The sequence below is a fragment of the Notothenia rossii genome, assembly GCF_949606895.1.
Source record: "Notothenia rossii genome assembly, chromosome: 8".
Taxonomy (NCBI): Eukaryota; Metazoa; Chordata; class Actinopteri; order Perciformes; family Nototheniidae; genus Notothenia; species Notothenia rossii.
The window spans coordinates 1,817,116-1,834,615 of NC_136906.1; the positions used below are offsets into that span (position 1 = coordinate 1,817,116).

General features: G+C 44.5%; 1 protein-coding gene across 2 annotated transcripts in view; it reads left to right on the forward strand.

Moving 5' to 3' along the window:
- Positions 1 to 17,500, forward strand: part of LOC307016568 (thyroid hormone receptor alpha) — a 146,809-nt gene that overhangs the window by 81,209 nt on the left and 48,100 nt on the right. For both annotated transcript variants that reach the window (XM_079645712.1, XM_079645713.1), the window contains one exon: positions 14,381 to 14,611. In XM_079645712.1, coding sequence (XP_079501838.1) covers positions 14,556 to 14,611 — 56 coding nt within the window. In that variant the 5' untranslated portion in view covers positions 14,381 to 14,555. The remainder of the gene's footprint in view (positions 1 to 14,380; positions 14,612 to 17,500) is intronic.

The following is a 17,500-nucleotide window of genomic DNA, read 5'->3' on the forward strand; positions in this document are numbered from 1 at the left end:
GAACTAGTAACTTAGCCAACATGATTAGGAGAGACTTAGGAGACGGTAATGTTAAGCTAACCTCTTGAAAGAGACTTTAGAACCACTCAAGTTGACTAACATTACAGACAGGTTTAGAAACCAGTACATTAGCTAACATTATAAAGAGAGCCTTAAGGGGCTATAACCTTGCAGACAACCATTAGCTAGCATTACTGAGAGAGAGAGAGAGAGAGAGAGAGAGAGAGAGAGAGAGATTTTTGAAACCACCTTTATTCACAATTTTTCACAAAAAACACATTATCACCATATAATGAACGTTCTGTTTGACATGGTGCTAAACTTAAAAACTAAATCAGTAACATTTTTTAACTTTCACACAAAAAAAAACCCCTCACAACTGAGATCAGGAAAAAACATAGCATCTCTGGGAAAGAGTCATTGTCATTTGGAGACTTCAGTCCATTCCAGTGAGCAGCGATCAGTGCCTCTGCAGCAGGAGGCTGCTCAGTCGTGAGGCCAGGCCTGCAGCGTTGTTCAGGCGGGGGCCACACACCTCCACCACCTGGCCCAGCGTGAGGATCCTCTCCTCACAGAGTCTCTGCTGCAGAGAAGGCCCAGCACCTTGAACAGACCTCCATAGAAACCCGAGAGACCGTTCAACTGTAATCCTTTCAGGTCCATTAGGAACAGCGACTCAGCCAACCCCAGCCCACCACAGCGCTAATAAGGCCCGAGCTACGGGTCTCCAGACCAGGTCAGCAGGTCCAGTCAGGAACCTCTGGAGGAACCGGAGCCTGAAGGCAGCCCCTCTGCTCGCCAGGTGAACCAGGCCATGTCCACCCTCCTCCTTTGGCAGGAACAGGACGCTCTGAGGGACCCAGTGCATGCGGTCCCAGAAGAAAAGCACCACAAACAAAGATGCTCTCTTAGCATCCCCTTGAGAAACGTCAATCTGTAAAGAGCCCTAGCTTTATGTCTCTCATAATGACATTATAATTACATAAACAAAAACATGGCTGAAGAAAAATAAAAGAGAAAAAAATAAAACCAAGATGTACTTATTCATCATTCTTTGCAGTTTCCTCTCTGATCCTCTGAAGTATCTTCTTTAACCGAGCCTTCTCTGGGCCGCTGAAGAAAGGTTCCCCTAAGGCTTCTATGCGCGCATGAGGACCCTGGCAGTATGTGAAAAATCTGCAAATCAGCAAAATAATTCCCTAACTTCCCCCCCTCCCCCTCCACCCCCTCCGCCAGAAAGGATCTGATCCTCTGGAAAGAGTACTCCTCTCCTTTGCTACCTCAACGATGTCAAAAGAATGACTCACTGTCACTGTCCTCTGAGTCCTCTGAGACTCCCTCTGGCTGAGAGGAGGAACACAGCGACTCCTTCTTTGACACCTTCCCTCTTTGAGCCACACTTCCTTTGCTCACTTGTTTTTCCTTTTAACAAGTAACCCTAATAAATCCTCATCCATTACCACATCCTCCAGAACAGACTCAGCCCCTCTGGCTGCAGTGTGCTCACTATCTGCTTCCTGTGTGACCTGAGGGTCTGTGTGTGTGATACTGTCTGCCTGTGTGCTTTCTACGCGTGAAACCGTTGGCTCTGCCACGGACCGACTGACCGGCAGTTCCACCACCGGCGTTTCCGGCGCGGGCCCAGCCGTGGACAAAGCAACCGGCAACGGCTCCGCCGCGGACACCGTCGGTCCCGCTGCGAGCACGGACGCTGCGAGCACGGACACAGCGGGCGCATCACCCGCCCTCTCCGGGCACCGCGGATCAGGTGTCCTGCCACTCCACAACCAAAACATTTGAAGATGTCAGACGTAACATATACAGTATACACAAAATCATCAATTTTGAACGTGAGAACCAGATTCAGATCCTCTTCATCATTCTTCAGGACCATAAGCACCTGTCTCCTAAAAGACAGCAACGTGCTTGAGGTGCGGGGATTTACAGCCCAGGGGGATCAACTTAATGGGAGACGCAAGCTGCCCGTGTCGAGCCAGCTCTCTCTCCACAACTCGTTTCTCAGAAACGGGGGGTACATTAGAGATGGAGTGACAAGGGGTAGCACGGGTAACAGCATAGAGGCGACTGTGGCTGTTAGGGAGTGTGGTCGTCTTTCAACCAGAAGGTTGTGGGTTCGATCCCAGCCCATGCAGTCAACATGTCGATGTATCCTTGGGCAAGATACTTAACCCTGAGTTGCTTACGATGGCATTGCCAACGGTGTGTGAATGTGTGTGAATGTTAGGTCCTAGAGTAAGGTACACTGCTCTGTATGAATGGGTGAACGACATGTAGTATGTAAAGCGCTTTGAGGGGTCTTACCTTTAATCACTAGCCCGCTCTCCACCAGCTGGTTAGCTTTCTCACTGCAGTCTAAAAATATGACCACTGCACTGTTCATGCGGGAGGCAGATTTGACTCTGCCATATCCCACCACAGCCCCCACAGCCAGACCACACTCCTCCACCCACACACCGACAGGTGGAGAGAGCTTGATGGCGTGTTGGCGAGTCAGCTTCTCTAACCCAGCGCAGCTGCCACGGAACGCCATGCCGGGCGGCGTGACTGCAGCTGCAGCAGCTAGAGACAAACAATTAGAAAAACAATTCACCAGTGCAACCAAACAACAACACCACCAATAAAACACCAAAGTCGGTGAAGTGATGCACAAAGACATCAACTATCACCCAGAGAAAAGTGAATTGTTAACAATGGTTTGAAAAGTTGCAGACTTCAAACAAACGCTCACTGGTCCACTCACAACGAGAGAGAGAGAGAGAGAGAGAGAGAGAGAGAGAGAGAGAGAGAGAGAGAAGAGAGAGAGAGAGAGAGAGAGAGAGAACTTTATTGATCCCAAAAGTGTTTGTGTTGCAGCAGCATAAAAAGACATGGCATTGTACAATAAAAATGTAAAGTAACGTTAACTTTCCTTGCTGACAGGAACTGAGGAGCCATTGTATATGAGGAAAGGATTATAAGAGGAAGGGAAGTCACTGTGGGGTTATTGAGTTCATCCAATAACAGAATAGTTGCAGGTATTATCCCCACTGTGTCCTCGGGGTCCAGATATCCTCAGCAGGAGATCCAGCTTAAGATACAACATGGGCCAGAATATATTTCATATAGGAAGAAGTTTTGACTGCTGTTTTTATCTCTTCTTTCCTGTAGCAGCTGGTGGGTTTTATCGCTTCCTAAAGCTCACATTTTAACTGCAAGATGGTGCTTACTTTAATTTAGGAAACAAACAGCAACTTCACGAAGAAGCTGCCTGAATGTGCACAACATGTAGCACTTTATATAATATACACATCTACCTTACTGTTTTATGGCACTTGTAAAGAACAGGCTGAGAAAACGTTCTGAATTGTTGGACACAATGAGGGGGGGGGGGGGGCTCTTTAACCAGACATGCATTTGTCTATTTGTACATGAATAAAGCCTGTATGTGGCCTTTAGAGCCAGTGATGAGGCTTGATAATCAATGCTGTTGCTGCAACATGAATACACGGCAACAAACCCTGAGCTTTTAGTGATTTAAACTCTGGTTGTGCAGATGCAGCAGACATATGGCACCAATTCAGTAAATAGAAAGGGCTTGTTGTTGTGTGCTTTGAAATGATGTGTCTTTGAGTCAGTTATTTATTTTTCTTATTTTTATATATATGTATGTATATATAAGTATATATAAGCGGGTACAAGCGGCCGAGATGGGTTTTCTCCGCAGGGTGGCTGGCGTCTCCCTTAGGGAATAGGTGAGAAGTTCAGTCATCCGGAGGGAGTCGGAGTTGAACCGCTTCTCCTTCGCGTTAAAAGGAGCCAGTTGAGGTGGTTCGGGCACCTAGTTAGGATGCCACCTAGTTAGGATGCACCTGGGCGCCTCCCTAGCAGCTTCTGCAGACTGAATTACATCAACAGTGTCCAGAGACTCCGACACATCCACACAAACAGAGAGGAGGCGAGGGGAAGGTCAGCCGTGGCAGACTCACATTCTTGGCAGGCTTCACGCCGGCTCGTCAGAGGCAGAGACAGGGAGAGCTGCAGAGATCTGATCCGAGAAACATCACTTGTGTCTCGCCTCAGTGTGTGCAAGATGGTTTGAACAGGGATATCGTGACAGTCTCTTTTTATGTTCGGCTTTATGCAGATATGTCCTTGTTTACCCCGACAATACAGAACTCAAGGTCTGGTGTATTCTCAAACACTCCTCACGTACATAGAAGAAAATACAGGTCTTTGTTTGAGGTATAAAATGCTAAAAAGACAAAATGAAATGAGTTCATATGAAGGAACAAATATGTCTTTGCAACCAAAGTTTTGAGTGTTAGGGGGGTGTGTGTTAGGGGGGGGTGTTAGGGGGGGGTGTTGGGGGGGGGGGTGTTAGGGGTGTGTGTTAGGGGGGGTTGTTAGGGGGGTGTGTGTTAGGGGGGGTGTTAGGGGGGGTGTTAGTGGGTGGTATGTTAGGGAGGGGGGTGTTAGTGGGGGGGGTGTTAGGGGGGGGTGTGTTAGGGGGGTGAGTGTTAGAGGGGTGAGTGTTAGGGGGGGGTGTTAGGGGTGTGTGTGTTAGGGGGGGTATTAGGGGTGTGTGTGTTGGGGGGTGTGTGTTAGGGGGGTGTGTGTTAGAGGGGTGAGTGTTAGGGGGGGTGAGTGTTAGGGGGGTGTGTTAGGGGGGTGAGTTTTAGGGGGGTGTGTGTTAGGGGGTGGTGTGTTAGGGGGGTGAGTGTTAGGGGGGGTGTGTTAGGGGGGGGGTGTGTTAGGGGGTGTGGTTGTGTTAGGGGGGTGTTAGGGGGGGGTGTTAGGGGTGTGTTAGGTGGGGGGGGGGGTGTTAGGGGGTGTGTTAGGGGGGTGAGTGTTAGGGGGGGTGTTAGGGGTGTGTGTTAGGGGGGTGTGTTGGGGGGGTGTAAGGGGTGTGTGTGTTAGGGGGGGGGTGTTAGAGCTGTTTCTCTTGAGCTGACACACTCAGCGTGATGATTGTCGTGCATCGTTGCAAAGGAGTTTTCCCTATTCAAATACTGCCTACACTCGCCCAGTGGTAATCACTTCTCGTCACATTGTGTATTCATGAACCACGCTTCGCAGAAATACATTTAAATGACATGTTTTGCTCGTAACATGTCTCTTTTCCCGTACAGCTGCTCATCAATTGTCCACAAAGCTGCTTCACACACAGGTGTATCGGTGTGGAAAGAGGAAGAGGAGGAAAGTTTGACGGGTGCAAAACTGAAAAAGCAGAACGTTTTTATGCAGCGATGAAGAAATAAGCCACTCAACAAGGCTTCATTATACACACACACACACACACACACACACACACACTCACACACACACACCACACACACACACACACACACACACACACACACACACACACCAACACACACACACAGTCATGTAAACTAAAGCACACACACACACACCGTCATGTAAACTAAAGCACACACACACACACACACACACACACACACACACACACACACACACACACACCACACACACACAGTCATGTAAACTAAAGCACACACACACACACCGTCATGTAAACTAAAGACACACACACACACACACACACACACACAAACACACACCCGGGGGATAAGCGTGCAAACTCATTAATGTGTATACAGTTGTGTGACACCCACAAACACAAAGTCTCACACTTATATATGCATACTTGCTGAGAAATGCACACGTGAATGGACAAATGTGAGCACCCCCACACACACACACACATTCACACACACACTCGTACACACTCTCTGAGCGGTGGGTAATTGCAGTCGCTGGCAGAGAAGCGGCAGCCATACATAGTCAATGGGAGCGGGGAAAACAATGAGCACACACAGTGGATGATTGCTGTAAACAACAGAAGAAAAGTGGAGCAGAGGAAGACACGATGCAGAGAGACGGGGTTCAAAGGAAAGTGTCTAAAAACTCAGAATCAGAAAACTCCTATGTGTCCACAGAGGGGAAGAGGAGGAGTTACAGTACACATTAAGAGCCAATTAAAGCTTAGTATTAATGAAGAAGCTTTCATGAAGTGTTCAAGATCAAAATAGAAATTACACAAATTGCAAAACATCCAGTACCAGGAGCAGTATTTATAAAAAATGTGTTTATTATTTATAAAGTGGGCCAGGTGATATAAGTAAAAGTGGAAGTATATATCTCAAAGTAAAAGTTGTATTGCAGAAGTTGAATTGTCTAAGTAAGGGCCAGCAGCCAGTATTAAAACAATTAATTTCTAAGTACGAGATATTTGTACTTCTACTTTTACTCAAGTACAAGATCTGAGTACTTCTACTTTTGCTCAAGTACAAGATCTGAGTACTTCTACTTTTACTCAAGTACCAGATCTGAGTACTTCTACTTTGACTCAAGTACAAGATCTGAGTACTTCTACTTTTACTAAAGTACAAGATCTGAGTACTTCTACTTTTACGAAAGTACAAGATCTGAGTACTTCTACTTTTACGAAAGTACAAGATCTGAGTACTTCTACTTTTACTCAAGTACAAGATCTGAGTACTTCTACTTTGACTCAAGTACCAGATCTGAGTACTTCTACTTTGACTCAAGTACAAGATCTGAGTACTTCTTCCGCTCTTCCACACGGGGGATCTGAGTACCACTGAATTGAGGAGGGAACATTCAGATAATGTGACCTTTCTTTCCATTTCTGTGTCAGTTTAAATATGAATGAAGTAAATGTTTTACCACATGTACGGAGAGTTTCCTAAAACAAGTATCGGGGGGATGTGGTCATTTCATCCTGAGGGGAGACATCAGTAATAACTGCAGAATAAGATCCAAACACTTAGTGAGTCTGTACATTGTGTCTGGCTGCAGCTCATTGGATTGCTTCATAACACACAGACGTCACACACAGACGTCACACACCTACACACACATTTACACACGCGCACACACACACACACACACACACACACACACACACACACACACACACACACAAACCTGGGACTCACTCTCTTTCCATTGGCAGCTCAAACTGTACTGTCTATTGAGGATAAACATCTGCATATAATCATGATAATAACTTAACATAACATCAGGTGTATATCAGTTTTTATTACATGGCTTAGTTGAATACTCAATTCTGATTGGTCAATTCAGAACACGTGACACATTGTTAATCCAGAACAGACATACCGCTGTCAAGCACTTTTTGACCTTTGTTAAGGACGCTCACATCTGCACAAACAAGTCTGTTCGATTTAACCGTTTACAGTTCGGCTGAAAAGCAATCTGCATGCAGTTTGCTTTTCTAACTGACAAGACAAGAGCGACAAGAAAACAGCGGAGAAGTAACGGAGCAGAAATCCTCCTTTTTACGCAGCGGTCCAGACATAGACATCAGACGGCGACACATATTCAGTGTGCAGTTCCTTTGGCATTAGGGCAGGGATATCTAGATACTCTCCAAGCTTTGACATCATGAAGTCTGCTACTTTTAAAGCAAGCAACGATGTTTTCAAATCTGTAATCAAAGATGTCAGCAAAAAACGCTATCGAAGCAGTTCCTGCCGTTGCTACGTTGTTTAAACGGTAACAACGGACTATTTTTCTTAGCGGATGCATGTCAATTTAAATCAATACATACAACTATTTTTTAAATCAATAAAATCATTTTCTAAATCCACAAAAGCATTGCAATTAATATTAGGAGTCATATCGTTACTTTGTTGAGAATGTGGCCGTGTGATAAGCGGGATAATGTGCAGCGACTTCGTCATTATGCCGATCTAGATCCCTCCGCTTCGCGTCAGGCTCCTGATCGGCCTGTCGGTGTTCTTTTCCCCATAATGACCGCTCCGCTGCACATTATCCCTGATGTAGTGTTTCTACTTTAAAGAGTCCTCTCCTGCTGATGTTCAGGTTTATATCAGTATGTAGTGTCTCTACTTTAAAGAGTCCTCTCCTGCTGATGTTCAGGTGTATATCAGTATGTAGTGTCTCTACTTTAAAGAGTCCTCTCCTGCTGATGTTCAGGTTTATATCAGTATGTAGTGTCTCTACTTTAAAGAGTCCTCTCCTGCTGATGTTCAGGTGTATATGTAGAGTCTCTACTTTAAAGAGTCCTCTCCTGCTGATGTTCAGGTGTATATAAGTATGTAGTGTCTCTACTTTAAAGAGTCCTCTCCTGCTGATGTTCAGGTGTATATCAGTATGTAGTGTCTCTACTTTAAAGAGTCCTCTCCTGCTGATGTTCAGGTGTATATCAGTATGTAGTGTCTCTATTTTAAAGAGTCCTCTCCTGCTGATGTTCAGGTGTATATCAGTATGTAGTGTCTCTACTTTAAAGAGTCCTCTCCTGCTGATGTTCAGGTGTATATCAGTATGTAGTGTCTCTACTTTAAAGAGTCCTCTCCTGCTGATGTTCAGGTGTATATCAGTATGTAGAGTCTCTACTTTAAAGAGTCCTCTCCTGCTGATGTTCAGGTGTATATCAGTAGTGTCTCTACTTTAAAGAGTCCTCTCCTGCTGATGTTCAGGTGTATATCAGTATGTAGTGTCTCTACTTTAAAGAGTCCTCTCCTGCTGATGTTCAGGTGTATATCAGTATGTAGTGTCTCTACTATAAAGAGTCCTCTCCTGCTGATGTTCAGGTGTATATCAGTATGTAGTTTCTCTACTTTAAAGAGTCCTCTCCTGCTGATGTTCAGGTGTATATCAGTATGTAGTGTCTCTACTTTAAAGAGTCCTCTCCTGCTGATGTTCAGGTGTATATCAGTATGTAGTGTCTCTACTTTAAAGAGTCCTCTCCTGCTGATGTTCAGGTGTATATCAGTATGTAGTGTCTCTACTTTAAAGAGTCCTCTCCTGCTGATGTTCAGGTGTATATCAGTATGTAGTGTCTCTACTATAAAGAGTCCTCTCCTGCTGATGTTCAGGTGTATATCAGTATGTAGTGTCTCTACTTTAAAGAGTCCTCTCCTACTGATGTTCAGGTGTATATCAGTATGTAGTTTCTCTACATTAAAGAGTCCTCTCCTGCTGATGTTCAGGTGTATATCAGTATGTAGTGTCTCTACTTTAAAGAGTCCTCTCCTACTGATGTTCAGGTGTATATCAGTATGTAGTGTCTCTACTTTAAAGAGTCCTCTCCTGCTGATGTTCAGGTGTATATCAGTATGTAGTGTCTCTACTTTAAAGAGTCCTCTCCTGCTGATGTTCAGGTGTATAACAGTATGTAGTGTCTCTACTTTAAAGAGTCCTCTCCTGCTGATGTTCAGGTGTATATCAGTATGTAGAGTCTGTACTTTAAAGAGTCCTCTCCTGCTGATGTTCAGGTGTATATCAGTATGTAGTGTCTCTACTTTAAAGAGTCCTCTCCAGCTGATGTTTAGGTGTATATCAGTATGTAGTGTCTCTACTTTAAAGAGTCCTCTCCTGCTGATGTTCAGAGTGTATAACAGTATGTAGTGTCTCTACTATTTAAGAGTCCTCTCCTGCTGATGTTCAGGTGTATATCAGTATGTAGAGTCTCTACTTTAAAGAGTCCTCTCCTGCTGATGTTCAGGTGTATATCAGTATGTAGAGTCTCTACTTTAAAGAGTCCTCTCCTGCTGATGTTCAGGTGTATATCAGTATGTAGAGTCTCTACTTTAAAGAGTCCTCTCCTGCTGATATTCAGGTGTATATCAGTATGTAGTGTCTCTACTTTAAAGAGTCCTCTCCTGCTGATGTTCAGGTGTATATCAGTATGTAGTGTCTCTACTTTAAAGAGTCCTCTCCTGCTGATGTTCAGGTGTATATCAGTATGTAGTGTCTCTACTTTAAAGAGTCCTCTCCTGCTGATGTTCAGGTGTATATCAGTATGTAGTGTCTCTACTTTAAAGACTCCTCTCCTGCTGATGTTCAGGTGTATATCAGTGTGTAGTGTCTCTACTTTAAAGAGTCCTCTCCTGCTGATGTTCAGGTGTATATCAGTATGTAGTGTCTCTACTTTAAAGAGTCCTCTCCTGCTGATGTTCAGGTGTATATCAGTATGTAGTGTCTCTACTTTAAAGAGTCCTCTCCTGCTGATGTTCAGGTGTATATCAGTATGTAGTGTCTCTACTTTAAAGAGTCCTCTCCTGCTGATGTTCTGGTGTATATCAGTATGTAGTGTCTCTACTTTAAAGAGTCCTCTCCTGCTGATGTTCAGGTGTATATCAGTATGTAGTGTCTCTACTTTAAAGAGTCCTCTCCTGCTGATGTTCAGGTGTATATCAGTATGTAGTGTCTCTACTTTAAAGAGTCCTCTCCTGCTGATGTTCAGGTGTATATCAGTATGTAGAGTCTCTACTTTAAAGAGTCCTCTCCCCTCTCCTGCTGATGTTCAGGTGTATATCAGTATGTAGTGTCTCTACTTTAAAGATTGTTTGTGTGAGTATGGTAGCATCATGGATGGAGTTAGCATGCTGTTGTTAGCATGTAGCTCAGAGTAGCAGCATGTAGCTTCTCGTCTTGTTTCAGCTTTAACCTCCATGCACTAAGAGGGGTTAAATAAACAGGCTTCACCTCAGCAATTAGCTAATTTGCGCTGATAGCATCGTCTTAGCCCAGTACATGCTAATCTTTTTTACCCCGCTAAGTCGCGCCCGCTGATCCGTCAGATTTGAGCGTCAGATTTCAGCTGATCCCTTTCTCCATCAGATACTCATCAGCTAACATGTTCTGTATACAGTTCACCATCATGGATTATTTCCATGTTAAACATGCACCCTGCGAACTGTAAACATCCCAATGCTAACATCAGATAGCAGCTGCAGAGCTAACTGCACTTCTGCTGTCGGGTAAGTAACGGTTTTGATAATGTATGTCCAGCACATTGTATTTTGACAGATTCAATATTTACATTTCTTGAGTTGTTTTTGTGTGTGTGTGTGTGTGTGTGTGTGTGTGTGTGTGTGTGTGTGTGTGTGTGTGTGTGTGTGTGTGTGTGTGTGTGTGTGTGTGTGTGTGTGTGTGTGTGTGTGTGTGTGTGTGTGTGTGTGTGTGCTCCTGTTGTTGCAGAACTGGAATTAGATTGTAAAACCTGCTGTGATTGTTCTTTTTGGGGCTCTGGTTCCCCCCCCTCTCTCTCTTTCTCTCTCTCTCTCTTTCTCTCTCTTTCTCCTCTCTCTCTCTTTTTGTTGATTATGTGGGAGTGATTACACAGAGAGAGGGTGGGTGATAGGAAGGGAGGAAGTGGAGAGGGAGGGGGATATCTGTGATGAAACTGCTGCTTCTCCTCCAATCAGCCTCAGCAGACTACAAGTGTGTGTGTGTGTGTGTGTGTGTGTGTGTGTGTGTGTGTGTGTGTGTGTGTGTGTGTGTGTGTGTGTGTGTGTGTGTGTGTGTGTGTGTGTGTGTGTGTGTGTGTGTGTGTGTGTGTGTGTGTGTGTGTGTGTGTGTGTGTGTGTGTGTGTGTGTGTGTGTGTGGAGCAGGGTTGGGTTGAGCTGGGTTCATTGCTCTTTGTATTTACTTAGTGTCTTTCAGTGTGCATGAATGAAAACATGTTGCACAGGATCAGCAAACACAGAGGAACGTTGTCAGATCCGAGAGCGACTATTTATTTAACTTAATTCCATTCAAACAGCTGTTATCAAACACTGTGACTGTTGGCTCAGTGCGGTTGGATTTAGATTTGATCACTCAACAGTTAGCTGCCGTTGACAGAGGCGTCTCAGAAATCTTATGAAATAATGATCTTTGCTTTTGATCCGATTCATCTCTCGTGATAACAACGTGCCGTTAGCGTGAGACCAGAAGTGAAGAGAGGCAGCAACGGGCTCCTATTGCAATATAATAATAGTAATCATATGACCTGTCAAGTTGATGTTCATACAGTTTGAACAGTCTGCATGAACATCACCACCTCTTTAAACTGCACCTGTCACATTTAGATTAATGTACATTGTTAGCATTTTTTTAATTGTTCATTTTGCTCTTAGTTAATTCAGAATTTAACTATTTGTTCAAGCAAATCTAACAAAGATGCTCCAGATTGTTCTGCCTGTTGGGGTAAAATGGAACTATACGAGTGTTACCTGCAGAGCAACTGATCACAGACATCCCTGATCAGTTTGAGGAAGATATCATGTACTAACAGGAGGTGTGTGTGTGTGTGTGTGTGTGTGTGTGTGTGTGTGTGTGTGTGTGTGTGTATGTGTGTGTGTGTGTGTGTGTGTGTGTGTCTGTCTGTCTGTCTGTCTGTCTGTCTGTCTGTCTGTCTGTCTGTCTGTCTGTCTGTCTGTCTGTCTGTCTGTCTGTCTGTCTGTCTGTCTGTCTGTCTGTCTGTCTGTCTGTCTGTCTGTCTGTCTGTCTGTCTGTCTGTCTGTCTGTCTGTCTGTCTGTCTGTCTGTCTGTCTGTCCGTCCGTCCGTCCGTCCGTCCGTCCGTCCGTCCGTCCGTCCGTCCGTCCGTCCGTCCGTCCGTCCGTCCGTCCGTCCGTCCGTCCGTCCGTCCGTCCGTCCGTCCGTCCGTCTGTCTGTGTGATGAAGCCTTGTCTAGTGGCTTATCTCTTCATCGCTACATACAAACGTTCTGCTGTGCATTAACATCCGTTTTGAATCCAAGCTTAAAACCTGTGTGGACAATAGATGAGCAGCTGTATGGGAAAAGAGACATTACGAGCAAAACATGTAATTTAAATGTATTTATGCGAGGCGTCTGTCATGAATACACAATGTGACGAGAAGTGATTGCCGTTTGTGTGTGTGTGTTTGTGTGTGGCCTAGCATTACTATACTTGTGGGGACCTAAATATGTTTCCACAGTCACGTGTGGGGACTCGCCCCCCTTATGGGGACATCATGAATACATTTTAAGGTGAAGACTTGTTTAGGGTTAAGTCAATGTAATGTCCCCTGAAGTGATGTATACATGGTATGTGTGTGTGTGTGTGATCTCTCACACTCTGCTGCCCTCTGCTGGCTCGTCTGTAGAAGTGCAGCTTATCTTTATTCTCAGTAAAAACAGACCATTTTAAAAATAGTTACTACATGGACATCAAATAATGACCTTTTATTTCCAGTACCAAATATTTTATTATACTTTAAGGCATGGCAAAACTCTCTTTTAGTGATGGGAAACCACAGGAGTCTTTTGTAAAGTACTTGAATAGTTGTTGGTGTGTGTTGGTTAAAGTGTGTTTGTGGGTTCCCTTCGGTTCCTCAGAGGTAGGAGGACATGTTTATGAAGCCGACAGTCTTGTAAATGATTGCGTATATTTGTGTGTGTTAACTGGCTCTAGATGATCTTAATACCCTGATGCTCAGCTCAGATAAATCAGAATGTGTTCTTGACCTAACATATAAACAACATGACATAACATATACAAACCCAGACATATTTGTTTTAATACAATATAAACAGTTAGTTTGTAAATTAATCACTCTTAAGGAAAGTAACCCTTCAAAATAAGCAATTATATTCAAATCAAACCTTATTTATATAGCCTAATATCACAATAACACATAGAGGGCTTTACTGGTGGTGGGCGGCTGTGACTCAGTGGATAGTGTGCTGAACTTCGAATCAGGGGATAGCAAGTTTGAGTCCCACTGCAGTCAGCATGTCGTTTTGTCCCTTAGACACAATAACAGGGCTTCACTGTGTGTACAGCATGTGATACGACCCTCACAGTAAAAAGGAACATCTACCTGAAGCATATGTACAGGTCAGAAAACAATACAATTACAACATAAATATATACAAAACAAACAGAAAAACGGTAAAAAAAAATAGAGCGAGACTAAAGTGCAGGTAGTGCAGGAGAAGTGGAATGAATGCAAGTAGAATAGACTAAGAAGGGCTCCAAATGAAATGCTAAATGGTGAAATAAAACACTGCTTATTATAATAATAGATCAATAAGACCAAAGGATGTTAAAAATCTCCCAGGTGCCAACAAAAAAAAACGAATATTTAATCATAATAATGCAGATGTTGCATGTGCATGTGTGTTCCTGCAGGGTGAGGGGAGGTCAGCTGAGGTCATATGACCACACTCTGCTGCCCCCCTGTGGCCGGTCCTCACAGTGAGGAAACACTGAGGCAGATCTACTGTAAACATCACATGCCACTTGTTAGACGCTTTTATCCAAACCGAGTTACATACTCAATACTGTGGACAATCCCCACAGGAGCACTTTGGGGTGAAGTGTCTCAGGGACACAACGACATGCTGACTGCAGTGGGGTTTGAACTTGCTTTTAAATATATAAAAATATACAAAATAAATATATAAAAAATATCACTTAATATAATAAAAAATATAAACAAAACAAATATGTAATAAAATAATGTAAACATCTAATCAATAAACAAAACATATCATAATAAATGTACAAATAGCATTTCATTGATTTTAATGTCTCTCTGTCTTCTCTCTCCAGCGCTCTGATGCTTCCAGTGATGTCCCGTCCCCCGTGCCCCTCTCAGCCAATCCCTACGCAGATCCTCAGATGGTTATCGAGTGACGGGCCCGCCGGCGAATGCTGAGCAGGCTGGCCAGCTCAAGGCCCGCCTCCTCCTGTCCTGTGATTGGCTGCTGGACAGGACTGAGGCTTCATGGAACCAATGTCCAACAAGCAGGACAGCAACTCATCAGAGGGAGACGAGAAAGGGTGAGTGTGTGTGTGTGTGTGTGTGTGTGTGTGTGTGTGTGTGTGTGTGTGTGTGTGTGTGTCTGTGTGTGTGTGTGTGTGTGTGTGTGTGTGTGTGTGTGTGTGTGTGTGTGTGTGTGTGTGTGTGTGTGTGTGTGTGTGTGTGTGTGTGTGTGTGTGTGTGTGTGTGTGTGTGTGTGTGTGTGTGTGAGAGAGTGAGAGAGTGAGTGAGAGTGAGAGAGAGAGAGTGAGAGAGAGAGATTATTGGTGGATTTGACAGAAGTAATTGATGAAAGAACGACTGCAGAGATATTTGTAATATATTTTTTAATGCACCAGTGCTGAGGGAGTTCGATGTATTTCTCAGTGATGAAAGGTTAGGATTTGCAGAAGAACAAGTAGTGATCAATTACAGATGAGTGCATGTTCAGCTTTATAAATAGAAAGAGCGAAGGGAGGGGCACCGGGTGGTTGGTAAAAAAAAAACAGAACATTCTGTCACGCTGCAATCTGTACAAACTACGACATCAGACACGTGCAGACACGCACAGACACACACACTCACGCGTGTGTACACACACACACACACACACACACACACACACACACACACACACACACACAGCTTCAATAAATAACAGAGAAGAGAAAGTGAACTCTTCTAAAATGTAAACCCCATTTTACTGACATGACAGAGTATAGACGCACATCAAATGACTCAGCATTTCATCACTTCCTGTCCCGGAAGTCAATGGTTGTCTGAATGTGTTTTTGGTTGTTAGTGCTGTAGTTCCAACATTAGCCTCCTTTAGCTTAGCGGTGGTGACGTGAAGTCATGTGACCGTGCTGTAGTTCCTTTATAGCCCAATATTAGCCTCCTTTAGCTTAGCGGTGGTGACGGGAAGTCATGTGACCGTGCTGTAGTTCCTTTATAGCCCAACATTAGCCTCCTTTAGCTTAGCGGTGGTGACGTGAAGTCATGTGACCGTGCTGTAGTTCCTTTATAGCCCAACATTAGCCTCCTTTAGCTTAGCGGTGGTGACGTGAAGTCATGTGACCGTGCTGTAGTTCCTTTATAGCCCAACATTAGCCTCCTTTAGCTTAGCGGTGGTGACGTGAAGTCATGTGACCGTGCTGTAGTTCCTTTTTAGCCCAACATTAGCCTCCTTTAGCTTAGCAGTTGTGACATGAATTCATGTGACCGTGCTGTAGTTCCTTTATAGCCCAACATTAGCCACCTTTAGCTTAGCGGTGGTGACGTGAAGTCATGTGACCTTGCTGTAGTTCCTTCATAGCCCAACATTAGCCACCTTTAGCTTAGCGGTGGTGACATGAAGTCATGTGACCGTGCTGTAGTTCCTTCATAGCCCAACATTAGCCACCTTTAGCTTAGCGGTGGTGACGTGAAGTCATGTGACCTTGCTGTAGTTCCTTCATAGCCCAACATTAGCCACCTTTAGCTTAGCGGTGGTGACATGAAGTCATGTGACCGTGCTGTAGTTCCTTTATAGCCCAACATTAGCCACCTTTAGCTTAGCGGTGGTGACGTGAAGTCATGTGACCGTGCTGTAGTTCCTTTATAGCCCAACATTAGCCTCCTTTAGCTTAGAGGTGGTGACGTGAAGTCATGTGACCGTGCTGTAGTTCCTTTATAGCCCAACATTAGCCTCCTTTAGCTTAGAGGTGGTGACGTGAAGTCATGTGACCGTGCTGTAGTTCCTTTATAGCCCAACATTAGCCACCTTTAGCTTAGCGGTGGTGACGTGAAGTCATGTGACCGTGCTGTAGTTCCTTTATAGCCCAACATTAGCCTCCTTTAGCTTAGCGGTGGTGACGTGAAGTCATGTGACCGTGCTGTAGTTCCTTTATAGCCCAACATTAGCCTCCTTTAGCTTAGCGGTGGTGACGTGAAGTCATGTGACCGTGCTGTAGTTCCTTTATAGCCCAACATTAGCCACCTTTAGCTTAGCGGTGGTGACGTGAAGTCATGTGACCGTGCTGTAGTTCCTTCATAGCCCAACATTAGCCTCCTTTAGCTTAGCGGTGGTGATGTGAAGTCATGTGACCGTGCTGTAGTTCCTTTATAGCCCAACATTAGCCTCCTTTAGCTTAGCGGTGGTGATGTGAAGTCATGTGACCGTGCTGTAGTTCCTTTATAGCCCAACATTAGCCACCTTTAGCTTAGCGGTGGTGACGTGAAGTCATGTGACCGTGCTGTAGTTCCTTTATTACATCAATTTAAATGTTTTTATTTTTTAAATATATTTTAATTTTTCAGTTATAAAATAAACAGACATTGCTCCAGGTAACAGAACATACAACAAAACATGTAACAACAAACAACTAAACAAAACATAACAGGGGGGGGGGGGGGGGGGGGGGGGGGGGGATGCAAGGAGGACTTCCTAAAACAGCTGATTGTGACATACACAGGACATTACATACATTATACATTACACAGGAGATGCCATATGGACAGGGTCAGATAGGAGAGCTGTGGACAGTGAACCGCAATCCTCCTGTCTCCCCTCAAAATCCCCCAGCAGAGAAGCTGCACGCTCCATGTTCAGTCGGTCCAGATACTCCCTCAGCCATGAGTCCCTAGTAAAGCAGGCTGGTTTGCGTTCCTTCCAGTTTAGTAGGATGAGTCTTTTTGTGGCTAAACAGCCCAATGTCCAGAGCCGATCGGTAGTCCTTGCAACATTGCCATCTGGCTTGAGACCCAGTAGACATGCAATGGGACATATAGGGAAATTAACTTTTAAAGATTCAGATAATAAGGATATTACTTCTGACCAACGTTTTTTTACCGCTGGGCATTCCCAGAGTAGGTGCAGCAATGTACCTCGCTTGCCACATTCATGCCAGCATAAGTCTCTGTGTTTATTGTCCATCTTGGATTTTGTAACA